General features: G+C 44.2%; 2 protein-coding genes across 6 annotated transcripts in view; one reads left to right on the forward strand and one right to left on the reverse strand.

The window, feature by feature from the left end:
* SUPT7L (SPT7 like, STAGA complex subunit gamma) lies at nucleotides 1-14,282 on the reverse strand. Of its 5 annotated transcripts, none has more exons than XM_053382955.1 (6): nucleotides 14,028-14,106; nucleotides 11,371-11,588; nucleotides 9,284-9,802; nucleotides 4,743-5,067; nucleotides 2,609-2,846; nucleotides 1-1,166 (listed from the first exon to the last, which is right to left on the reverse strand). In XM_053382955.1, the coding sequence occupies exons 3-6, from the start codon at nucleotides 9,694-9,696 to the stop codon at nucleotides 904-906; spliced, it is 1,239 nt and encodes a 412-aa protein (XP_053238930.1). In that variant the 5' UTR covers nucleotides 9,697-9,802; nucleotides 11,371-11,588; nucleotides 14,028-14,106; the 3' UTR covers nucleotides 1-903. The 5 variants fall into 5 exon arrangements, with proteins under 5 accessions (XP_053238930.1, XP_053238929.1, XP_053238931.1 ...); XM_053382954.1 differs by lacking the exon at nucleotides 14,028-14,106 and adding an exon at nucleotides 13,720-13,806; XM_053382956.1 differs by lacking the exons at nucleotides 11,371-11,588; nucleotides 14,028-14,106 and adding an exon at nucleotides 14,193-14,282.
* The window catches only part of SLC4A1AP (solute carrier family 4 member 1 adaptor protein), a 22,296-nt gene continuing 9,606 nt past the window's right edge, over nucleotides 13,793-26,482 (forward strand). Inside the window, exons 1-7 of the mRNA XM_053382950.1 lie at nucleotides 13,793-14,447; nucleotides 16,327-16,516; nucleotides 16,849-16,971; nucleotides 19,301-19,361; nucleotides 24,102-24,241; nucleotides 24,617-24,777; nucleotides 26,136-26,205. Coding sequence (XP_053238925.1) covers nucleotides 13,839-14,447; nucleotides 16,327-16,516; nucleotides 16,849-16,971; nucleotides 19,301-19,361; nucleotides 24,102-24,241; nucleotides 24,617-24,777; nucleotides 26,136-26,205 — 1,354 coding nt within the window. The 5' untranslated portion in view covers nucleotides 13,793-13,838. The remainder of the gene's footprint in view (nucleotides 14,448-16,326; nucleotides 16,517-16,848; nucleotides 16,972-19,300; nucleotides 19,362-24,101; nucleotides 24,242-24,616; nucleotides 24,778-26,135; nucleotides 26,206-26,482) is intronic.

Below are 26,482 nucleotides of genomic sequence, written 5' to 3' on the forward strand. Positions count from 1 at the left end.
AAAAGTTCAGGTTCCATTCAGTTGTAGCAGAGGTATATGCAGGACTGGGTGAATTCTGCAATCCTATACAACTGCATGGGGCCCAAAGGTTAGGGCAGGGCTCCAGGCCTCAGAGATTTATTGTTCCTCCATATGACTAGCAGAAGACAAAGAAATATTTAAAAAGGGGGGGGTTACTTAACCTGCATAATTAATAGAGGTCACAGAATTCAGCTTTTTCTGATGCAGAATTTAGGTTATGCTGGTACTCTTTTAAAGGGGAAAGTATACAAAGGCCAGCATGTATGTACATCTTATTTATCCAGCTTCGGCACAATGAAATTGAACCACAATTAGGAATAACAAAAATATTAACAGAAATACAACATCTGGAACTTGTTCTTCCAAAAGATAAAGTTATGGTAGTCCAAAGAACTCCATAAATTTCACTTAGGTTGTCTTACCGATTATGGTTTCCACACAGATTCATACTGAACTCAAGTTTCTTCCAAATTTTCCATTTCTTAAAAAAGTCCATCTCACAGATTCAGTTTAAACATTCTGTCAACTATTTGTTGCAGGGTTTTTTGAAAACAAAAACCCAAAACAATTATTGTCACTATTCAGGTTACATCACAAATAAATGCAAGCACCAAACAGCTGTCTTGCTTTGTTTTATTTTGTTTTGTTTTTAAAAGACACTAGCTGGATTCCATTAGAATTCACTATGGAATGAACCAAATGTTATTGTACTGACACGATAAAAAAACCAGCTGCCCTGTTCTCTGCATCTGCCATCCAACCTTCTTCTGCCAAACCATCCAATGATACCACAATTGAGTTCAGGCTGAGGCTGCTCAGAGTCCTATGTGGCTCCTGGTTCCGATTCAGCAGGTTGTGCTGCCATCGCTTTCAAGCGAAAATTCACATCTTCTTCATCTTTTTCTTGCTGCGTTGGTTAAAGACCGGTGATGATCCCATCAGGCTGTCAGGGGAAGGAGAAGCATAGCTGCTTTCAGAACCATCTGGGCTCTGCGGCATGCCAGCTTCACTCATGCCTGACATGGGCTCCTCAAACACGTCGCTGCCCAGGACCCCATGGTGCCCATGGACGTGGCCTTCCTCACTCTCTTGTGGCTCTATTTTCACCGGAAGGTTCCAGAGAGGGGAAGTGTTCACTTCGCCACCTAAAAGGCAGTTGGGGGCAGGGTAGAGAGAGAGAGAGACTTTACTCATCAGATGAGCAAAAGATACAAAACATAGATATGATGAAAACAAGAGACCAGGTAGACTAGCTAGTCTGCATAAATAACATGTTAAGGAATAGGGAGTTGGCATATAAAAACTGCTAACACTTTACTCATGAAGTCTTATTTTTATATCAGGATTAGGCAACGTGTGGTTGGACTGCAAATCCCATCTTCCATTGGCCATGCTGGCTGAGGCCGGTGGGAGTTGAAGCCCCACAACCTCTGGAGGGTCATCGGTTCCCCAGGCCTAGTATATATGGAAGGTTTCAGAAGTTTTGGTGAATTCTGAGGAGAAAGTGAACTAAGTAAAGAGAAGAGTGAACTGTGCTGAACCAATGTACTCAATGGAGACTGGGCTGCTAATCCTGGAGACAAGGAAACGTCCAGCAACAAAGGACAACGTGTTAAAAAGCCATTTTATCATCCTAAGACAGTGTAGCTTTAATGTGCTCGGCAACAGTACCCACTGGGTGCCTGGTGGGACACTCTTCAGCAACTTGGTGAACAGCCTACAGAGCTTGTCAGGGAAAGAGCAGAATAATGGCATTTTTCATTGATAAGCAACAATCCACCATCAGAGAATCACAAGGCATTTTGTATACTTATAGAATGTTAGCCTCTTTCCTCAAGCAGTAAAGCACTAACATTGAACTTTTCAGTGGAATCATTTGCATCCCCAAATGACTTAGGGATCCCTCGCTACATTTCACATTTCAGAGGCCATACACAAAAGCAATGAGCTCCAGCAGAACAAACAGACTTGTGTTTTCAAAGCCCAGTTAAAACAGAGCGGGATATCTAGACTCCTTTAGCTACATATGCAGCTAAGATTAAAGTTAATAGGAGAAAAGACATGAAATGTTTTGAGGGGGTTTAATTGGGTTTCTTAATTGCATGGCACAATGGATTCACACCAATGAAATTAAGTAGGCTTTACAACCATCAAAGATTAAAAATTATAAAGACTATTGCCCTTTGTTTGCTTAGCCTTTAGAATGGATTAACATTCCATTTTCAAACTTTATTTTAACTACTGCTAGGAACTTTACTAAATTTTATTGCAAATTTGAAGGCAGAAGGGTAGGCTCCAGTTCATCACCAACAGTACCCTTGATTGTAGCAACATTTCCCCCCTAGCTTTATTCACCACTTTTTAAAAATCAAGAGGCTCAATAACCAAAAATGTGAAAAATGATGGAACTTCTAAACTAATATCCAAGTATCTCCCTTCTACTAGCACTATTACAAAGGCACTGCCTTCAACTAAGCCACACTTTGTAGCATTTTCCATTTCAAAACAAAGATCAACACAGCACTTAAAAGCATCTCGGTTTCCTCTTTTATGAGTCAAGGGTCTACCACGCAAAGGAACTATGTACCTGAGGTCTGCGGAGACACTTCTGCTTCCAGGTTAGCTGAGAAGCGCTCACTCTGAGCTCCAAGCACTCCCACAGGCAAAGACTGGTCCCCAGATGCCAAATCCCCCTCCAGCTCCTCACTCATGGGAAACGTGATGTCACTAACTGGCTCCTCTTTGATCTTCACGGGTTTCATGTCTTCTGCTGCCTTCTCAGGGTTCACAAGCTTCTCATACTCTTCAGAAAGTTGCTTGCTTACCTGTTGGTAACCACATAGCAGAGATAAGAAGGTGTGGTTTGTGACAGAGGTGCATGGCATCCATCTCCTTCATGACCAGCTCACCCCTACCAAGGTAAGTTGTCTATGATGGAAGATGGAGCCTGGGCTGGGCTATGGTGGAGACAGAAGGCCTTATATTTCTCCCAGCATGGGCTTGCCTCCATCTACACTCCTGCCTGACTGGCTTGGATTGTGCAGAGTGGGGAGGCAATGTGTCTCTGCGCATGGAGTGCTTGGCTGCATCTACACTGTACATTCAAAGCAGGCTCATGCCTCATGCCACATGCCACTTTAAACAGTCATGGCTTCCCTCAAAGAATCGATAGAACTGTGGTTTGTTAAGGGTGCCGAGTTGCTCGGAGACCCCTATTCCTGTCTGAGACCTAAAATACCCAGGCTTCCCTGGGGAAAAGGATTGACTGTTAAACTATTCTGAAAATTGTTGCCCTGTGAGTAGGTCTCTGAAGAACACTCAGCCCCTTAAAAACAATCAGATCCCAAAATTCTTTGAGGAATCCCCTTGCAGGAATCACATCTGAGAGGCAAGGCAAATGTCTTAAGTCTGTGTCCCAGCATTATCTCAGTAGAAAAGAACATGTGAAGAATAGCCATCTTCCACTCTGGTGGTGCTGTGGTCTAAACCACTGAGCCTCTTGGGCTTGCTGATCGGAAGGTCAGTGGTTCGAAGCACCATGAGGGAGTGAGCTCCCATTGCTCTGTCCCAGCTCCTGCTAACCTAGCAGTTCGAAAGCATACCAGTACAAGTAGATAAATAGGTACCGCTGCGGTGGGAAGGTAAACGGTGTTTCTGTGCGTTCTGGTTTCTGTCATGGTGTTCCATTACCCCAGAAGCAGTTTAGTCATGCTGGCCACATGACCCGGAAAGCTGTCTGTGGACAAACACCAGCTCCCTTGACCTGAAAGTGAGATGAGCGCCGCAACCCCATAGTCACCTTTGACTGGACTTAACCGTCCAGGGGTCCTTTACCTTTACCGTTTACCAGTAATATAATAACACCAAGGTCACACCAGAGGTTCACTGGTGCTGACTGGAATGGTAAGGAGCTCGAAAACTGTGACCTTGAGGTTCTTACAGTGAGGAAGGAGCCTTGGCCCTGTATACTTGAAGGAGCGTCTCTACGTCCATCATCCAGCCCAGACACCAAGGTCCAGCTCTGAGGACCTTCTGGAGGTTTCCTCACTGTGAGACGTGATGCTACAGGGAACCAGGCAGAGGGCTTACTCGGTAATGGTGCCCGCCCCATGGAACGCCCTCCCATCAGATGTCAAACAGATAAACTATTTGACTTTTAGAAGACATCTGAAGGCAGCCCTGTATAGGGAAGTTTTTAATGGTTGAGGTTGTTTGTATTTTTAATATTTTGTTGGGAGCCGCTCAGCGTGGCTGGGGCAACCCAGCCAGATGGGCAGCATATAAATAATAAAATTATTATTATTATTATTATTATTATTATTATTATTATTATTGGCAATATTGCCATGGCTCCTGTAACCCTGGAGAATTATAAGAAGCAGCTTGCAAGCAGCTGTTATTTTCACTCTCCCATTGGTTTCATAAATCTACACCTCTTTAGGAGAACTCCAGGAATCTCTGCAAACAGATATATTGCAATCTGCAGGAACGTACCCATTTGAGATAAAGCAATGGGAAGCCCCTCCAGGCTAGACATTTTCCCCAACAGAGAGCAATTCTTGCAGGTGTGCAGTGCAATCTATCCCCCAAGCTCCCGGAGCAATGAACAACTTCGCCTTTATCGATAGAGAAAACACATTCACGATTTCCCTGTACTAAGAGAACCATGGGAATTAGCTCTCTTGCCTTGCTGTGAGCATACTGCTTCCTTCTCTTCTCACCTGCAGCATATAGCTATGATAATCCTTGATCCGGTGTTGCCAGAACTTCTGCAGAGAGAGCACACTGCCAATGCCCACTTCGTGGAAGACCTGCTCCATGACATCTGGGAAAGGGCTTTGCCCAAGCCGGGCTTCTCGGTCCACAGCAAAGCGCAGGAGCTTAGTGAACTTCAGGCAGTATTCGTGGGCGATGTCTGTCAAGGTTTCCAAGACACTCTCATTGGCACACTCAAAGCCTGCGTGGGCCAAAATGGTGGCAATGGACTGGTAGAGAAGCTGGCGGCAAGAGGTCCAACTCAGCTCCATCACTGGCTCTCCTTTGCCTCTGAAAGCAGACAAGGCAGCACCCAAAAGACTCGGTGAAAATGGGGCTCTTCTGGCTAGCGTCGCCTGGGACAAACATTTCAAGCATGCTTAAAGTTCTAGCTAGCTTGAGATGGCTGGCGTAAGACAAAGGAAACTTTTCTCCCCTGAGAAAAACGGTTTGGTGCTACTTCAAAGTTAGATTCTTTGAAGTAAATATATATATATATATAGCAAAGAGAACACGACTGCAAATTTCTCACGAGTTCAAAGTAAAGTGTTTGCTTTGAGGTACGATATGTAACTCCTGCAACTTTACCTCAAGGCAACACATTCATATTAATTACAGTGAGGTTCAAAACACCCTACTTTTTAAGGGGGTCTACACAGCTTTAGAATCTAGAGCTGAATTCTTTGTGCCATTTTAATCCATGGATGACTAAATGTTTTGGGGGCAAGGGCTGCATTCACCCATGAGCTGTTTGACAGGAGTGCTACAGCCACCCCACACTCTTACATGCAATCACACACCCACAGACAACACGCACCAAGCACACACAGGATACAGAGAAACACACACGCACAAAAAAACAAGCCACCATGAAAACACACCCAGTTCATCAAGTGATCAATTTTATGACTAGGGATGGGATGATCTGCATCCCCAGTAGAGTGTTGGGATGGGCAGAAGTTTGAACAGTGTCTGCTGCTGCTGCTGCTGCTGCTGCTGCTTCTTCTTCTTCTTCTTCTTCTTCTTCTTCTTCTTCTTCTTCTTCTTCTTCTTCTTCTTATTATTATTATTATTATTATTATTATTATTATTATTTGCAACTGCTACCCAAAATCACAGTGGTCTTGGGAAGCCAGAAACAAATGCTGTTAGAAGGCCAGTTGGTCCCCCCAACTTAATCCGAAGTATTTCTAGACCAAACCCATTTTAGACTTTCAGCTCTAGTATCTTAACTATTTATTTATTTTATCTATTTATAGAAGTATTTCTATACTGCTATATCATAAAACAGCAGGGCAGTGCAAAGCAGTAAAGCCTTAAACACCATCAAAACAATACATGCAATCCTTAAAGTGGCTGGTTCATCCATTTAAACACCAGCAAAGGCCAGTCGGGATTTTTTCCAAAAAATCTTCAAAGAGACGTCTGAAAGTCAGAAGTGAGGATACCTGCCAAATCTCTGCAGGAAGACTGAACCACAGCATGGAACCGGCAACACTAAATACCTGGCTTCTAGTGGAGACCAGCTGGACCTCTGTAACACATAGGACAACTAACAGCACTCCTCTGGATGATCCCAGCGATCAAGCTGGGATGTAAGGGCTCATGTGGTCCTTAAGCTATCCTGGACCCAAGTTGCTCAGAGCTTTGTATATCAACACAATAACCTTCAATCTGGCCCAGTATTTATGTATTCCTCCATGTTTCCACACTAGTGTTGCTAATGATTATGACGCCAGGTCCGGATTTTTTGACATTTATGGCGTGGCAGAGGAAGCCTTCCTGCCTGGCTGAAGTCGGGTACGGACTACTACCTACACAAGTTTTTTTTTTTTAATTCTGTACCATGCAAACTCATGATCTGAAATGAGTTGGGCATCATCCAGGTCTGGCACTAACACATGACATACTGGGGTTCATGGCAGGGCCTACTCATTATGGGGGACAGGAAGTGTGGTGATGGGAGCTGCATTCCATGCTCCTGAAATAGCCAATTTCAAAAAACAATGGGGCTGGGTAATTGGGCACACAGCCCATAATTCCAGATCAGGCCTGCCACCACGCCAACCCTCCAGTTCTTACTACGGGACACAGTATCTGCAGCAAGGGCTTGGGGAAGATGGTATATGATTGGCATGGACTGGATCCCCCTTGTTCTGCCAACTGAACTGTACCATCCCACATCAGTATATTGGGGGAGTGCTGTAGCTCAGTGGTAGAGCATCTCCTTTACATGCAGAAGGTCCAAAGTTCAATCCCCGGCACGTCCAGGTAAGGCTGGCAAAGAATCCCGCCCGAGACCCTGGAGAGCCACTGCAAAGTCTGGGTAGACCAGGGGGCTCCCAAACTGTGGTCCATGGACCACCAGTGGTCTGTGAGCTTCATTCAGGTGTTCTGCAACATGTCCATATTCATATTTTTATAGTACAATGGTACCTCAGGTTACATATGCTTCAGGTTACAGATTCTGCTAACCCAGAAATAATACCTTGGGTTAAGAACTTTGCTTCAGGATGAGAACAGAAATTGGGCTCCAGCGGTGCGGCGGCAGCAGCAGGCCCCATTAGCTAAAGTGGTGCTTCAGGTTAAGCACAGTTTCAGGTTAAGAACGGACCTCCGGAACGAATTAAGTACTTAACCCGAGGTACCACTGTATAGCTGTTGCGTCTCTTATTTCATACACTGTATTTTATGGTTTTGCCATTTGAATTCCATGTAAAGCATGTGCTCTATCGCTGATCAAGTTTTGGCTGGCTGGGGACATTACTGGATAATGGAATTCCGCCATCTTCTCATTCTCATCTGGTTCTAAGATGTATAGACTACCCCCCTCAATAGAGTACAGTGACAAATCTGCCAAGCCTTATAAATCAGAGTTCAGGTTAATGAAGTTTCAGGCATCATAAACTGGGTCATTTTCTGTTTCGATCGCTGAACATGACAGGCAGGCTATCTGTCAAATGCCCCCAGCTGAAGTGATGAGAAGCATTATTTAACATGAGGCAAGGCCTTCCCTTTTCTAAGTAGAGAGATCCTGTGGCCCATTTCCTGTTTAACCAGCATGTCAAGGTAAAAGAATTTGGTGCTTCTGGAAGCGGTGGAGGTTCACGCACATAAAATAATGGGCTGAAGTGATAGGCCTTTCCAAAGATGAGCAGAATGCTCAACTTGAGAAGGCAAAGGTTGCCTTCTTGCAATTGCTTCAATTTTATGAAACATTACACTGCTGAGCTGCATTTTCTAACCAGTGAATTACTGCAGAATTCTGTTATATGACCAAAGTGTCCTTCCAGGTAAAATAAAAGGTGGATGTTCGTGGATTTAAAGCAAGATTGAACTAGTTACTGATCCTGGTGGTGACGGGTGACCTCCAATGATTCAAAAAGATGGGGAGCTTTTTCCTTATTTCCCTTTTCTGATGTTGGCTCAGCTGTGCCAAATTCCCTCCTAATAACACCTGAATTCTTCTCTGCATTGTGCCTCCCTTCCTTCGCCTGCCAGTGTAAAACAGCAGCAGTTGCCAGCTGGACCTTAACCATCAGCACTAGTGTAAAACTGACAGCCCCTATGAGCGAGTGGTCAACAAGCCTTGCCTTTAGCATTGCCACTTTGCAGCTCCATCACCAGACAGGGATGGTGAAATCTGAAGACAAAGTAGCCGTACTCCTCCTACCTGTTCTCCCACCTCACCCCAAACACCCAGCCAACCACCCTTCACATGGGGTGTAGCAGTCCTGGAGTCCTGCTTGTTTCTTCATTTAAAGTCATTCATAGGCTGCTACTCCTCCCTAAGGAGCTCAGAGGAGCATACAGTAAAAAAGAAAACACACAGAGGCACTAGAAAACAACAGAACTCGTGAGAGTCCAAATATCCATGAGGGTTCCAAAGCCTGATTTCCAAGCAAAAGTTTAACGGCCTTCCTGAACGCTGCATATGCAGATTGCCAAGATGGCCTCAAATGGGGGCGGGTCAGGGCACAGCAGTTCAGGGGCAGGCGGCTATCACGTGCAAAACGGGAGGGGTGGTCACAGGATATAACTAACCACCTCCATATCTGAGGCCCTGAGGCTCTAGGTAGGAATGGAACTCTTGGCAGAAAATCTTAACCCAACCCTTGATTGCCCATACAGAAAATAACTAAGGCTAGATACTTCTGAATAAATGCCCAGGATTATTGTTAATTGTTTAAACCATGATGGGAAAGCTGTCCGTTCCATATATTTTTTAGCTGCAATTCCCATTACCCATGACCATTGGCATGTGTGCATGATGGGAGCTAGGCTCTGACAACATCTAAAGAGTCACAGGTTGGCCATTCCTGGTTTAAAATGTGGAAACACCAAGGGCCTATTCCACTAAACAGAGGGCTCACTCAGCAGTTGAAAAGAAAAAAATATTGAGCAGTGTAGAACACAGTAACAAGAAAAAAAACCTCACATTTGTGTGGCTCAAAGCCAAAGCTCACATGGCCAACCACCAGCCCCCAAAAGACCCCACATCACACACCTGTAAAAGTCGCTTTCTGGATCGCTGTGCCGCAACTGAAACGGCATCTTGGGAATCTTGCTGTCGAGAGGAAGCAAGTCATCGGGGAGAGGTGGGGAGCCAGGGCAGGTGGGCAAAGGCTCGCTTTCTTCCATCTTGATGCCCTCCGCTTGCTGCTGGCTCTGACTCTGAGCCAGGGCAATGAGGCTGCGCAGCCGTCGGTTGTGTTGCATCAGCTGGATGGTGTGAATGGTGAGGCTGCATGGCTCCGAGGGGATGTCCAGCATGGTGGTGGGCTTGGGCTTGTTGGCAGAAGGCTGGTGCAGCAGGGGATCCTGGACCTCCACAGTGCGGAACTCTCGCTGGAGCAAATCAAAGGAGCTGCGGTTGGCTTGGCTGGACGAGACGGGGATCTCACCCCAGTAGCGCAGCATCTTGCTTGCTACTTAGCACGAAAGCTGTTGAGATCACTTAAGGGACTCTCGCTGGAAGAGCAGCTACTCAGCAGGTCCTTTGCAGAAACAGGGTGGGCATTTTAACCTGGTTCGAAAGACAGGAAGAAAAATCCAAAGGTATGTCATCAAATGTTCTCCTTCACCATCCAAAAGCTCAACTGAGTAATAATGCAGCCTTCATCAGAAGCTGAGCAACATCTTCTTTAGGAAGTTATATACATACCCTAGAAAAACAGAAATTGCTGTGAAAGTGGCCTTACAGAGGATCTATAGATTCCAATTAGCGCTAGAGACGGAGTTGGTGGAAAAGGCTGGGATGAGCTCAGGCTCCCCAATACTAGTGTGATATTGTATGAGAACCAAACCATAACTGAAAAAGCCATGACTCTGGTCACATTTAAAACTCCAGCGGGGGGGCCCTCTAATGGGGTGCCTGCTTTTAACATTAAGAAGGTTTTGGGTAAGAAGCCTAAACCCTCTCTACACACTGCTGTTTTAGACACCATGGCTTCCTCCACCCACCTATTTTGATAGTAAAACCATACACTCATTGCTTCATGAGATATGCAAAGTAGACAAGAGAACAAATGTAGCTCACCCATCAAATCTGGTTTGGCCCTGAAACAAAATAGCTGTCAAATGACTGCAGAAATTGGGAAAACGCTCCTGGGGGGGCCGGCAGACCCCCAGTACCTCCGAGCGTCTCCCGATAGGCACGTCTCTGGAATGGCATGTCTCTTCACTCCAAAGTGCCCATCTGAAACACTTCTCTTATGAAAAGTGCACCCAAGTCTTCTGGCATCACGCAGCAAGAAGATAGACATCCGTAGATCTAAACTACGTTTTATTCACAATATATTCAGAGAGTCCATAATCACGTCTGTGCCCTCCAAACTCTGGCAAAAAACAGAAAGCATACAGCCAAAGAGAAAGTACAGTCCAATAACACTCTCAGATAGAAGAGATAAGACAGTCTTCCGTTCCCACACCCTTCTCAGACATCTAATGTGATTTATACTAATCACACTTACCAGCATTGGTTACATAAAATCCTAACATACACCTGTTAAAAGCATGGGATTGGGGAAAGGGGTGGCAGGCTAAAAGCTTGGAGGTGGGATTTCCCCCCATTGTCCAAAATGCTGAGCTGAGTTTCCCCAAGATACTGAGGTGCTTGCAGGATGGAGAGGAGTAGGGGGGAAAAGAGGATTACAGACGCAGCAGCTTCCAAATCTATTGTGCAAATTAAATACTGCAAATCTCTTGTTTCTCAACAGAGTGCAAATTGGATTCAGGTTACACCATCCATGGCTCACAGACTAAAAAAGTCTCAAAACAATTGATATGACAGTAGATTTCAATTTATTCATGCTCTATGTAAACTATTCAATTCAAGACAGCACCAAGATTAAGTCCCACAAACAGCTTCTGTTATTTAGGTTAAGGCAGAAAAGAACAGAAGAGGAATTTGATTATGTGTAAATCATTCCTTGGGTGTAGTTACTGAGTCCCTTTGCCAATTCCCTACAGGTTTTTTTTTTTTTTTGCCATACCCTGTGGTTTCCTGGCCAAACACATTGCAAAACGCCTTCCAGCTCAATGCTGTGCACACTTCCCTGCATGTAAGCCCCAATGGAATACAGTAGGACTTACATCTGAATTACAAGGCATAGGATTTCACTGTTAGGCTATCATACAGAGGTTGGTATCAAACAGCTCAAACAAGGCAGAAGTAACTTCTAAGGGTTGTCTCAAGATTTGCATGTAGTTTTTGTGCATAACTGCAGGATTCTATTGATTCAATCCCGTCACAGCAAACTTCAATCTCCTTCGTATCCAAATAGGGCTGAGGGAGACTCCTGCCTGAAACCCTGAAAAACCAAAGCCAATACAATACTGAGTTGGCTGGACCAGTAGTCAGACTCTGCATAAGCCAGCTTCCTATGTTCCTAGCTATAATAAATGCTCACAAGCATCTGCTAGTCAATGCAGACACTGCCAAAGCCATGCTAAATAGCTGAGAGGACGCTATTTCTATGTTTCATTGGTTTGGAATGTGTGTTTTGCCAAGGTTTTTTGGGGGGACAGGGGTTGGATGCATTTTTGAGCATCACCTTTCCCCCCTGTGAAACTGACATTTCATTGTGCTTGATGTAAACAAAATCTGCCCTTTTTCCCTTATGGGGTATCCAAGAGTCCGTATGGAGTCCTTAAGTGGGTTCTCTATCGGTAGGAGAAAATAACAGAAGCCAACCAGAGAATACTGAGAAGCAAAGCAGCTAGTAAGCCTGATCTTTATTAAACTGTTGCAACAGGGTCCTCACTCACCAGATGCAGGGAGGAGGAACCCAGAACAATGGTGTGCAAGCCCTTATAAGGACTTTTGAAAGTGCCAGCCTGTAGCCCAAGACCACACCCAAAACATCATACATACATCACAGAAAGAGGTGGTCCCCAGCAGAAATACATGGGGGGGGGGTTGGTCTAGAGCAGAATCCTGTCTGGCAGGAAACCTGTTCATGGTCACTGATTGGATTACCTGGGCATCCTAATTTTTTTCCTTCCAGTAGCACCTTAAACACCTGATACTTCAGGTATCTGAAGAAGTGTGCATGCACATGAAAGCTCATACCAAGAACTAACTTAGTTGGTCTTTAAGGTGCTACTGGAAAGAGAAAAAAAAATTGTTTTGACTATGGCAGACCAACACGGCTACCTATCTGTAACTGGGCATCCTAGCCATTCTTTTGTGATGATAAATACTTCATTCCTGAGTCCAGGTCACAGCCTCACCCTATTCATATCTTAAATGTGCCCTTAAGGCAGGATTTGTGAGCACAGAGACAATGGGGATGTTTTCCCATTTCCTCCCTCCTTGCAAAGAAACATTTGGTCAGTTTGGGAAAGTCAAAATGGTTTCAGGACTGTCTTCCTGTACTGTTTCAGACATGTGGTTTATATATTTATGTACGTGTTTGCCTTGTACATTTAATTTATATATGTGACACCTTAAACTCTTATAACATGCTCATTGCCATTTCTTAGATTTCCAAATGTGTCCCCAGGCCCCAAAATGGTGGTGACCCCTGGTTTAGATTGTTTGCTTGGGGAACACCAGACAAAAAGAGTAGGTGGGGGCACAGATTCTCCTCAATGGTACATTTATATTTGAAAATGTTGCTGTGCAGCAGCAGGGTGCTTCTTTATTCGGATACATATGTGCTAAATGCAAGTCGTTTTAAGAACTGCTTCACATATGAGAGCCGGTAAGTAGGTATCTGCACACTCCATGTATTGCAAAAGTTGTGTCCTCATTTTAGGGACAGCTGAACAACACATACTAAAGGAGGCTCAGAGGGAAAGTGGGCTGACTTTCTAGTATTGAGGCAGGCTGCAAGAACGTTGAGGGTTCGAACGAAATCAACAACACGTGCAAAGTGAAGCAAATCTGCCCCATGGTGAGAGTTACTCCAGGTGAAAAGGAGAGGTCGCTTGAGCGTGCCCAATAAATTTCCACTCAGGTAAAGGGTGCATAGGTTTCCTGTACACAGAGACACACACGGTGTTTCAAAGGCAGCCAGGAAAGCCTTCTGCCCCCTTCTCAGTCTCTCGGATGACCACCCTCCATAGAACTGTAGAGTTGGAAGCGGTCCTAACGGAGCGTCCATCTAGTCTGACCATCTAGTCATGCAAGAAAACGGCTTTGACCGGGATGCCCACCACCTAGAGCCCTCCGCAAGAGCAGTAAGGAGCCCTGTTGAATCAAGTCAAAGGCCAGCGGCGAGCCAGATGCCCCCGAGGGTAGCCCACAAGGGCGACCTGAGTGAAGCGGCGGCGCTCTCTCCAGGAGCTGGCATCCAGAAGCATATCGCTTCCGACCCTCCATCCTTCTCTCCCCCTCGCTTGTAATAACGGTGTAATAAAACATGGCTTTCCAGCCTTTAGGTAGCAGAGCGCGCGCGCAGGCACACACGCGAACATGCAAACTCGGGACCCACTTACCCCCGCGGGAGGGCGCGTGCAAAGGCCGAGCCCTCGAAGACGGTGACTCCCTTCCCGGAACCAAAGTGCCAGGGCGGTGGTTTCCGCGGGGGGACGGTTTGAGAACCGGACGCGCTAAAATGGCGGATCCCGCAAAGGAGGGCTGCGAAGGGATGGGGGATTTTAAGAAGCCAACTCTGCCGCCTCCGTTGCCGCCGCCGCCGCTGCCGCCTCCAACTGGGGCAGAAGACCCCAAGAAGGCAGCGGTTCCCAAACCCCCGCGAGGCCCAGCTCCTCGCCCTTGCCCCCCTCCCGACCTCCCGCAGTACCAGGAGCCTCCGTGGGGAGGGTGCCCTGCCAAGGAAGAGGAGGCCTCGTCCGGCTACAGCCTGGAGGTGGTGAAAGGCGGCTCCGTGCTGGAAAGCGTCCGCTTGGCAGGCCGCAGCTGGCTGCTGGTGGGCCGCGCGCCGGGCTGCGACCTCTCCCTGGCTCACCCGTGTGTGTCCCGCCACCACGCCGTGCTCCAGCGCCGCCCGCCGTCCGCCGGGGCTGAGGAGGAGGAGGAGCGAGGCCAGGTGGGGGAGGAAGGGGAAGAGCAGGGCCCCGAGCCCGGGCTCTACGTCTACGACCTGGACAGCGCACACGGCACCTTCCTCAACAAAACTCGGATCCCGCCCCGCACCTACTGCCGGGTTCGGGTGGGCCACGTCCTGCGCTTCGGGGGCAGCAGCCGCCTCTTCGTCTTGCAGGTAAGGAGAGGGTACTCGTGATAATTTATAAGAATAGTTCATTATTTATACTCCGCCTGGTTTCCCCAGCCACTCTGGGCGGCTTCCATCAAAATATTAAAAATAACAATAAAACATCAAACATGAAAAACTTCCCTAAACAGGGCTGCCTTCAGATGTCTTCTAAAAGTCCGATAATTATTTCCTTGGCATCTGATGGGGGGGCATTCCACAAAGCGGGCGCCACTACCGAGAAGGCCCTCTACGCCCACCTGTACCTTTGGGTGCAGGTTGTGGTGTTAGTTTCTATACTGGCCAAGGGGGTGTCTGTGGTGCAATCCTACACACCTTTACCCAGAAGTCCCAACTGCATTCAGGAAGACTTAGAATTGTAGAGCTGGAAGAGCCCACATGGTTCATCTAGTCCAACCCCATCTTTTGCCCAACATGGGGCACTTACCCACAACCCTGAGATTAAGAGTCCCATGCTCTACCAACTGAGTCTGCCACTGCCTGGACAGCCTTTCATAAGGGAAAGTGAGGGTAGCATGCCAGATTTAAGATGCTGTGAGCACCTTCAAGCAGGGCATCCAACACCTAATTCCTGCCTGTGGTGCTCCTTCTCAAGGGAAAGAATGGCTGGAGGGGCACCTTCAGACATGGACAAATAACACACACACTGCCTCAGTTTGCTATGGCAAGCAGAATTATTGAAGGCTGGATATAACAAGAGAGTTATTTGATCAACTAACACAGAAAATAGGAGTGTCTCTATAGATCAAATGTATTTGCTGTTTTGGTTTGTATTTGGAATTGAAGTTTTTAAGATGTATTCCTTGTTTTATCACTTCCTGTTTGCCACCCTGGGCTCATTTTGGACAAAAGGCGGGATATAAATTTAATAATTGAACAAGTGGCTGCATATTCAAAGAGCAATGCTGTTCACTGTCTATTATCCTGTAACAGGTAATGATGCTGAACTGCACTTGCAGATGTCCCAATTCAAAGTGATGCTTTTGACCTATAAAACTTTAAAATGGCTCAGGACCACAATACCTCAAGGACCACCTCTCTCCATAGGAACCGACCCAGACCTGTGATCACCATTGGAGGCCCTTCTTTATGTACCTCCTCCATGAGAGGTCTAGAGGGTGGCAACATGAGAATGGGCCTTTTGTCTGTGGCTTCCTTATGTGAAATGCTCTCCCCAGGGAGACTCGCATTTTCTAGCTGTTTCACCTTATGGTGTAGAAATGTTCTTGGTTTTTCATTTTAGCGAAGGGAGAGGCTCTGTGTTTCACAGCATCCAATTTAAAGATGAATTAAAAATCTACCTAGCAGCTCATTTATACATATTTATACATATTGCCGAAGAATTGATGCTTTTGAATTATGGTGCTGGAGGAGACTCTTGAGAGTCCCATGGACTGCAAGAAGATCAAACCTCTCCATTCTTAAGGAAATCAGCCCTGAGTGCTCACTGGAAGGACAGATCCTGAAGCTGAGGCTCCAATACTTTGGCCACCTCATGAGAAGACTCCCTGGAAAAGACCCTGATGTTGGGAAAGATGGAGGGCATAAGGAGTAGGGGACAACAGAGGATGAGATGGTTGGACAGTGTTCTCGGAGCTACCAGCATGAGTTTGACCAAACTGCAGGAGGCAGTGGAAGACAGGAGTGCCTGGCGTGCTCTGGTCCATGGGGTGACGAAGAGTTGGACACGACTAAACGACTAAACAACAACACCATTCTATAATAGTTAAGAAACTTGAACTTTAATCCTAACTACACTTGTTAGAGAGTAAATCCCACTGAACTCAATGGGACTTATTTCTGGTAAATAAACTATCATAACTTTTTAACTGGCATTCAGTTTTGTATGTTGTAACTTAATCCGCAGGGCCCAGAGGAGGATCAAGAACCGGAATCAGAGCTGACTGTAACCCAGTTGAAAGAACTTCGTAAGCAGCAGCAGGCCAAGTTAGAGAAGACCATGCTGGGCGATGATTCTGATGAAGATCAAAAAGAAAAGGATGAACACAGAAATGAAAATAGTCGGAGTACTGATTTCACTTGTTCCTGGGGACTGGGTAAGTTACAGTATATTGCTGGTAGACTCTTTAACACTTACCTATGCTTCATCTTGCACCACTGAAACTTGTGTGGTGTTAGTTCATGGAGCTTGTTTCTGTCTTCTGTTTTCATTGCAATAAAATTATATGTGAATTCCATGTTTACTGAGGACTGGGATTATTTCCTACCAAAAAGGCTGTTCAAAGGCTTTGTACATGTGGCTTTCTTCCACCTGTAGGTATCTGGGCAAGGTTCATCTTGCCACACTCCTAGATCATAAAATGAGACTGTATTTTATTCTCTTCTATATCTACTCTCATTTATAATTTTATTTGCATTTGTTTTTCAGGGGAAGATGCAGAGGAAGAGGAGGGTGAAGAAAACCCTATCGCCATCGAGTTTCAGGAGGATCAAGAAGCCTTTTATTTGAAAGATCCCAAGAAGGCATTGCAAGGTTTTTTTGACAGAGAAGGTATGTGTGTTACCTGTCATGCTTGTCTACCAGTGGTAGGTCTGCTTAGCAGAGCCACTCAAGAAGTTAGTTTGTATATATATAATGCACTGCTTTTAGCATAAAAGCCCTCCAAGCAGCTCTAAACAAAACCATTAAAGCCTCAACATATAGAACAGTGGCAAAAATACTGTACTTCAGATCAAGAAATGAGGAAGCAAGTAATTTCAGACCAGCAGTTTGAATCGGTCCCAGAAACAAATGGGGAGCCAATGTAGATAGGCCAGCTGTGGTGTAAAATACTTCAAATGAGAGGCCCCAGTCAGCAGCCTGGCTACAACTTTCTGCAGCAGCTGCAGTTTCCAGGCACTCTTCAAAGGCAAGCTACTCTGAACTTGTTGCTGTAGTCTGATTAGAATACACCTAAGTCATTTGATTTTGACAAGATCTGTATTTTCAAGTAAAGGTCACAGCTGGTTCACAGGTCAAAAGCTGTGCAAAGGTGGCCCTGTCCACCGCTGCCACCTGACCAACCAGGAAAAAGACTGGGACCCAGACTGCTAATCTGATTCTTCAGAGGGAGAACTACACTCCCCCAAACAGCATTCCTACTGTCTAAAAGTACTTTTGTCTCAATTTGTTTGCCCAGTCAGTTACATATCCTAGACTCTGGTTCAGGTGTTCCATTTCCTCTCTGGAATCAGATGGAGTTATAAGCCCCATTATATGTTCCTCACCTGAGGAAAAGGTGGGTACAAAGCAGCTGTGAGCCCATCCCTCCAGACCTTCCTTTGCCAACACAAAGTTCCTGCCATCTGCACATTAGCATGGACGTGTGAAGCCTTTTGCCAAATCCCTCTGTGCATCCAAGAACCATGCACAACCCAGGGTTCAGGGTAGGCTATGCATATAGAGGTCTAAAACCAAAGGGGTCCCTCTTTCAAATGTCCATGCTTGGATGGCAGGCGTTAGGCCACAGGCAAAGCAGAACAGACCTTTAGGCATTAAATTCAGGAGTAGAGGGGGGAGGGCTGGCACACTCACTCCTGCACACTCTACGCAGTTTGCCCCCCCCCCCATGTTCAGCTGAACACCTGAATAGAGCTTTACTGTGCTTCTTGATCTTTTAACCTCTTCTGTGTTGCTTACAGTCATCCTGCTTTCTGCAGTAGAAATAAGAAACAGATTGGACAGATCTGTATAGTTATATCCTGGTTTAACTTGAAAGTATTAGTCCCTTCATGGCAATTCTGCCCTTGGATTTTTTCCACACACACCTTAGTAACCTAGAGTAGTACAGTGGTACCTCAGGTTACATACGCTTCAGGTTACAGACTCCACTAACCCAGAAATAGTACCTCGGATTAAGAACTTTGCTTCAGGATGAGAACAGAAATTGTACTCCGGCGGTGCGGCAGGAGGCCCCATTAGCTAAAGTGGTTCTTCAGGTTAAGAACAGTTTCAGGTTAAGAATGGACCTCCAGAACGAATTACGTTCTTAACCAGAGGTACCACTGTACTAGAAACAAATTAAAGTTATCAACCTATTGTGTTTAAGAACTTCAGAGTGCAGAAGAGGATGGCTGCAGTCTCAAACAAACTTACTCGGAATAAGCCCCATGGAACACAGTGGAATTTATTTCCGAGTAAAAATGCATAGGATTGTGCTGGCTATTTGGTTTTAGACTGAGCATGGGATATTATACTTTAATGAAATTCTACTTATTCTATGAGCTACTGCAGCTCGTAAAAAATTGTGTGTGCCAATTCATCTTCGACATTGGTGGGGAGACCACTAATTTCCAACGTTTAAATTACTTTGTCAGCTTAAGCTCCTTTATGGAAACGAAGCTTAACTGCAGCATTATCTTTGATCTGTACAAAGAAATGTCTGAGAAGTTTGTTAAAGCTTTGATCTAGCAGTGATATATTCACCAGTCTAGATTTCTCTAAATGCGTCTGACTATAGATGTGTCTGAACCACTTACAGATGCAGGAATATCTGTGGAGTTAGGGTGATGGATCATGTTAAGACCTTATTGCTAATTGATAAATGAATCAATATTAAATATAGCATTGCCGTAGGAAGGATTTTTACAGATACTGTGCAGTTAAATTTTAATCCATGTAATTAAACTTCTCCAATTGCTGAAATAACAATGATTCCAAATACTTAACCAGTTAATAGTTTAATACTGTTACCATTCATAAGAAATTAAAATAATTTACAAAGGAGTAAAGAGCAAGAATTTAGGTTAAATGTAATTCAGGCTATCTATTTCACTACAAAACAAAGCTGCTGATAATGTATGCAAGTAAATCAGCTCCTTTCCCTCTCTTTTCTTCCTAGGTGAAGAGTTAGAGTATGAATTTGATGCACAAGGAACTGGCACTTGGCTCTGTAGGGTGAAGTATGTATGTATTCTATGTAATAATTTTGTATAGTTATGTCTTTCTGTAAGTCAGAGAGGCAGAGAAAGCTGTTATATCTTGTACATCTAGAATTGGTTTAGAGCAGTTAAATGGAAATGTAAGAATATTGATTCCAATCATTTATTGTCTACATCAGAGCTTTCCAAACTGTGTGCCGCCACATGTTGGTGTGTCGGCTGCAGTGTGTAGGTGTATTGCACAAATGCACCCCAAGCTCCTTTTGGGCCTGGAAAGGGGTTAGTTTAACCTCTGGTTTGCTAGTAAAACTGACTTACTGTGTCACAAAATGATGCATGTCTAAAAAGTGCGTCACCAACATGAAAAGTTTGGAAAGCTCTGGTCTACACTGTATTCTTGTCAAACGATGAGTGGTGTCCAAAATCAGTTGTACTTAGAGTAGACCTATTGAAATGAATGGATTTAAGTGACTTAACTCAATGGATCTACTCTATGACTAATGTTGGAGGTTGCCAAATGCCTGTTGATTGCAATGGCTCTTAGGTTGTCTCTGTACTGAGTGTGCTAGAATGGGGGAAATAACTGAAAGAAGTGAGTGCTTTGTCTTTCAAATAAGCATAGAAGGTATTTGTCATACTATTTTCACTAAAATTTTTGATTGTGGTGATAGAGTTCAGGTGTCAACCCCACGAATACTCAAATGCCTTTTTTTCAAAGGTTCACTTGGTTGTATTGGGAAACAAGGATGGCAATAGTCACACAAGGGTTGGCTGAAGAGGTCCGTGCCCTCAGAACCCTTTCCAGTTCTGTGCACCATACTTAGAAAAGATGCAGGCAAATTGCAAAGTGCTCAGATCAGGGCAGCAAAGGCGGTCAGTGACTATGCTTCGACAGCTGCAAACCCGGAAGTGACTGTGCTTCCAGGGCTTCTGATTGTAGAAGCCACGCTTTGGTTTCTAAACGTTTTGGAAGTGTTCGACTTCCAAGGTACGACTGTAATGCCATTTACTTAGAGGTGTGGTAGGTTCCCACTTCCTAGAGGTCTTCAAGTTATACGAGAGTAGATTTCAAGGTGAACATAAAGAAGAGCTCCTTAATAAAAATAGCAGTATAGATGATGGAAACAAGCTGGGGGAGCTTAAACTCACTGCAGGTTTCCAGAAAGAGGCTGAGCAGCCAGCTCTGGATTTCCTGTATTGAGAAGTGAGTTGGACTAGCTGCTGTACAAGGCCCCGTCTATGATTCTTTATTTATGGCACTTGATAAGGTTATGTGGCCTTCACCTTATGAAAGCAACATGCTTCAAATACAGTGGTGCCCTGCAAGACGAATGCCTCGCAAAACGAAAAACGCGCAAGACGAAAGGGTTTTTTGGTTTTTGCGTCGCTTCGCTAGACGATTTTCCCTATGGGCTTGCTTCGCAAGACGAAACGTCTTGCGAGTTCTTGCGAGTTTGTTTCCTTTGTTCCTTTGTTTCCTTGTTTTCTTAAAGCCGTTAATAGCCGCTAAGCCGTTAATAGCCGCTAAGCCGCTAATAGCCATGCTTCGCAAGACGAAGAGACTCGCGGAACGGATTAATTTCGTCTTGCGAGGCACCACTGTAGCTGGGAAGATTGCTGTCTTTTAGAAAACTGTTTAAAGGATGAAAATTGGGAGTGGCTGCCTGGACCATATAACACCAGTCCTAAAAGATCTTCACAATTCAAAGTGTTGGTTCTGACGATTAAAGCACAGCTGTTAACTTTTCCCTTTTCTTGAGAGGAATCCTATTTGGAATGAGGGAATTTCCCTTTTAAAAAGGGAAACACTGACAGCTATGGATTAAAGCCCTAGTGGCTCAGCCCAGTATACCTGAAGGAGTGTCTCTACCCCCATTGTTCAGCCTGGACACTGAGGTCCTCGTCTGAGGGTCTTCTGCTGGTTCCCTCACTGCGAGAAGCGAAGTTACAGGGAACCAGGCAGAGGGCCTTCTTGGTAGCGGCACCCTCCCTATGGAATGCCCTCCCTTCAGATATCAAGCTGATTAAGAACTACATAACTTTTAGAAGACATCTGAAGGCAGCCCTGTATCAGGAAGTTTTTAATATTTGATATTTTATTATGTTTTATATATGCTGTAAGCTGCCCAGCGTGGCTGGGACAGGGTATAAATAATAAAATTATTATTGTTACTGTTGTTAAGGAAAAGAGATGAGGCAATGAGATTTCAGTTGAGATTAATAGAAATTGTTACCCATTATCTTCCCGCGAGTGCCCAGTTGATTATATAATCTATTTCCTATTTTACTATGGGAAGGTCTCCACTGGAACCTGCGTGCTTGGCCTTCTCAAGCTGAAAGTTTAAGGCCTAAAGCACTGAAACAGAATGTGTCCAACTTTCGAAAATTCTCCCTCCAGACTGAGACATAATAAGTGGCCATAGGTGGAAGGCCGCCTCCAACTCTGATTCTAAACCTTGTATAATTAATGTTGAGATGTTTTATAACCAAAGAGGCCAAGGTTATTTGAAAGAACAGTTCTGAGCAGTACACAAGCTGACACTGAGCAGACATGTCAGGCCATTTGTTGATCTTTCCTTTTTTTAAAAAAAATGATATTTATTCAAAATTTCATCAATACATAAACAAAGACAAAAGAAACAAAAAGAAAAATACAGCAAAAAATAAAACAAAAAGAAAAATCAAAAAGGAAAAAAGAAAAATACAGAACTCAGATTACAACTTTTCATTTGCTTATTTCTTGAACTTCCTCACACCTCCCTTTTTGTATTCTAGTTTAATTCATTATTCCAGCAAATTCTTCCCGTTTCTCAATTTTAATTTAAATAATTAATCTTCACAATCTATCTTATTTATTAATTCAACATAATCTTTCCCTCTTTTAATTTAATCTGTTATTCAATTTACCTTAATCTCTTTAACCTTATCTTATCTTAAAAATCTTAAAATTTCAAAGTTTACGTCATATTCATTCATATCTCCTTAAATCATTTCTACTAAAGCCAATTTAGTTCCTTTCCGGCATATTCCCTGGTGTTTCATTAATGTTACACTGATTCCAAAATTAACAAAAGAATTTCCCTTGATATCTCAAATTTTTATCCAATGTCCCTTCTTCCTGGTTTCGGGTCATGTCAGTCCTCTCAGTCCATTACATCCAGTCCATCAATCTGGTGTTCTTATATCCGAGGCCCTTAAGTCTCTTCTAGGCCCCTTCTGCACAATTTCTTGTCCTTGTTTGTGCTTACGCACTTCTTTGTCTGTTGTTGATTTCTTGGGGAGTGGGTCTCCGGAGGTTTCCATCCAGTAATGGTTTCCATATTCCTTTGTCAGACTGGCCCCTTCCCCCCAGTCCCACTCCCTGTCATCTTTGTAGTCCAAAAAATATTTATCCAGAAGATAGTTGTTCACCTGTTTCATAGTCCCACTAGAGTTAAAAGCTTCATTTACTTCAAACACATCCCAGCACTCTCCAAGTTCAATCTTCCAACGCAGTAACTTTTGTTCCTGCAGGACTTTGAATCCCTCCATTTGTGTTGTTTGAGGAGTAATTACTGCCTCTTCCTTCTTCATCTGCCCTTGGACTTGTCTTGTCGAGCCAGTTTCTTGAATTGGTTGTTGTATAACTTCTTTATCCTTATTCCCTGTTAAATCATATTCACTGGCCACAGCACTCATCAAATCCAATTTTTCATGCATCAAATTCATTTTCTCCTGCAGCTGCTGCAGCAGGGCATTTGTCATACCAAGGGCAGAGACCAAACATTCCTTCCAACTCATTTCTATTCAAGGTCAGGCAGCAAGTCCCACGATCCAAAACTTGCAGCTGTAGATTCCAGATAAACAGCAACAGCAAACTGACAGGCTCCCTCTAGGGGATACAGTTTCTATTTGTATCCACTTTTTTTTAAAGTATCCAACAGAGAAAATTACTTTCGATTTCAAGTCCTTTCAATTTTCAAATACTTTGTATCTTTAAAATACTGAAATGCAGAAGGTAGCGTTGAAGTTAATTTGTTTCTCTTCTCTTTTTTACCTATCTGTCAAAATACTCCACTTTCAATCAATGGACATCACAAGCAATTTCTGTCCCGACACCCCATCCCCAGGTTTGGGACGATGGAAACTTAGATTCCTTTACTCTCCTTCTGCAGGATTAGACAGTCAAATTTTCCCCCCCTTTTCTCCTGCTTTCCAAGGGGGTTTTATTGGTTGTAGATGCAGGAAATTTCCAACTTTAAAGCAGTTTTCCAGGCTATTAGGTTGCAAGGTCTTTGCTTCAATCTGTATACAAAAAGCGGAAGGCGGACTTCCTGTTTAAACCTTCCCGCTTGTGCCTAATTCAAAAGTTTTGCAAATTTCTTGATCCAATTCTCCGTTTTTACTCACGGGTACTTGATTTAGAGTCCGAATGTCATCAGGAAAAAGTCAGCGCTCTCCGGCGATGGCTGCGCGGCTTCCCTCCATGGAAATAGCGATCGGTTCGCAGCACCGCGCTGCTCACCCCACTTCACTCCGGAGCCCCAAAAAGGGGTTTCCTCGTGAGTAGGGGAGGCGCTCTTGGTGCTCTGCCGAACCCCACGTTCCCAGGCTTCTCCGCCTGGGATTTCTAGCGGGTCCCCGCCTTCGCCGCGGCGGGAAGACCCAATTTCCACGGAGCCCGTTCCTCCGATCGGAGGAACTCCGCCATTCGTCGTTGGCGCTAACCCGGAAGTCCATTTGTTGATCTTTCCTTGAACTGTAACCTTCTGAATTCAATAGGCTGCCTATAGATGATGCTTCGGGGAAGCAACTTGTGGCAGAGGCTATTCATACAGGGAAGAAAAAGGAAGCAATGATCCAGTGTTCATTGGAAGCCTGCAGGATACTGGATGCGAGGGGTGTGCTGCGGCAAGAGGCAGGTAGGTGAACTAGCCAGAGGCTCTGGCCACGCATAATTCTTTTTGGAAATAGTCTTATTGACAAGAGCTCTGAAGGAATTTAAATCTGTAAAATGTGGTGTAACCCTAAGCATTTTTATCTTATTAACTTATTATACCTCTTATTACCGAGCTTGTATCTTGGTCACCTACAAGGATTGCTGGCATGCCTTTTTTGCATTTTATTTTCGCATCTATTGGATGTGGTAACTTCACATCTTTGTGTCCATTTGCATACTTGCTTGTTTTTTGAAATGTGCATTAGATCACCTGTCACTAAATCAGAATTATAGGTGCATAACTGGCTTCAAGCTTTTCCAGTTTTCTTCATGTATTTTTGTCTTCGTTCTTTCTTAGTATCCCGAAAAAGAAAAGCGAAGAATTGGGAAGAGGAAGACTTTTACGATAGTGATGACGACACATTCCTTGATCGGACAGGAGTTATTGAACAGAAACGTCTGAGCAGAATGAAGAAAGCAGGAAAGATCGATGAGAAGCCAGAAACCTTTGATTCATTGGTAGGAACAACTTCAGCCAGGGGTTCGTGGTAGTTAGTCGAAATTTGTGCCTGCTGCTGACCCTGTGCCTCCAGGCCAAGATATGGGGTATTGACTGATGTTACTGTTGAGTTTTGGAGGTTCGCTGAGCATCTTCAGGGTTCAGAACAACTGCAGGGGCAAGCTTCCCCCCTCCACCTCAATTCTGAGCTGGTGGCAGGGAAGGTGGAGCTGAGAAATCAGAGGGTCATCTTGCTGTTTCTCTAATCTCTTAAATCCCAGTGGAAGGCCACCTAGAGTCCCTACCTGACTCTGGAGTAGAGAAGACCTCATGCAGATACTTGGAAGACAGCTTTTTGCTTTCTGATTCTTTCCAAAGTCAGTGCAAAGTCTAATAGATTCCTCAGCATTTTCCCAGGCTCAGGAGAAGGGATTGTAGCCAACTCGACCACTGTTCACGCGGAATGACTTCCATGAGCACAATGGCATTTGACCTCTCCCCTGCACTTACTTCAGATCTGCTCCAAAGGATTGGGGGAATCCCCAGTGCAGATTTGGAGGAGTGCGGGGGTAAGTCCCATTGCACTTTCAGAAATCGTCTGGTGTGCACAGTGATTTAGTTGGATAGAACCCAAAGTATCTTGCCAGAATTTTAAAAATGCTGTCACCTGAATTATGCTCTCATAAATAATCATTTCTAAGTGTTGCTGCAGCGGAATATAAACCACTTTCCACTATTATGTTATTTGTCAGGTATCAAATTTCAGAGGGGTAGCCATGTTGGCATATTCATTTGTCCAGAAAGAATCATTTTTTGGCCTTCTAAACTGAAGTAGCACAGAAGGAAAACACTTGATTCAGTGTGGCAAAAAAAACTTAATAATGAGCCAGTGGCGATTATTTAAAATGTTTTCATACCACTGTATAGCCAAATATTTCTAGGCATTTTACATAAGTTCTCTTTCTTTCTTTCTTTCTTTCTTTCTTTCTTTCTTTCTTTCTCTCTCTCTCTCTCTCTCTCTCTCTCTCTCTCTCTCACACACACACACACACACACACACACACATCAATTGCAGATGGAAAAGTGACAGATAAAAAGCAAAGTTAAAAGACTGAGTTAAAATTTTCAAGATACTTTGAATGCCTGGTTGAATTTCTTTTAAAGGTTTTGCCTGACTTCCATAAGACAAGAAAGTTGCAGCCAGGTCAGCCTCCCTTGGGAGAGCATTCTACAATTGGGTTGTTGCTACACTTCTTTGTATTTTTAGGCTTTTCACTTTGCCAGCATTTGGGAACACAAAAGGTTGCTACATTTTTATTTTAAAGTTTTGTAAAGCTATTACAGATGCTCATCACTTTTCAATTGTCTCTCTCTGTAGAGTGCAAAATTAGCCGCAACTGAAAGAGAGCTCTCTGAAATAGCAGAGAAGCTGAAATCTTCAAAGACAAGTAAGGCCACATACTTTATTCAAATGTTGGGGTTGTCTGCGTGAGAATAAGGCATAATTAATTTGTAATATTAAGGGTATTTTGTTTCTGTCTTCCACAAATGAAAGACTAAGCCAAGTGTAACAGCATGTTTAAAATTATTTAAAATGCCTAATACTTGCCTTTCTAAAGAAGCTGATCAAGTTAAAACTCTCAAATTCAGTTCTGTGGAAAGCATGTTACATTTAGTGGAAGGAAAACAAATTTCATTCTGGGATAAGGAGTTTCAATATGGGCA

The sequence above is a fragment of the Podarcis raffonei genome, chromosome 3 (assembly GCF_027172205.1).
Source record: "Podarcis raffonei isolate rPodRaf1 chromosome 3, rPodRaf1.pri, whole genome shotgun sequence".
NCBI lineage: Eukaryota > Metazoa > Chordata > Lepidosauria > Squamata > Lacertidae > Podarcis > Podarcis raffonei.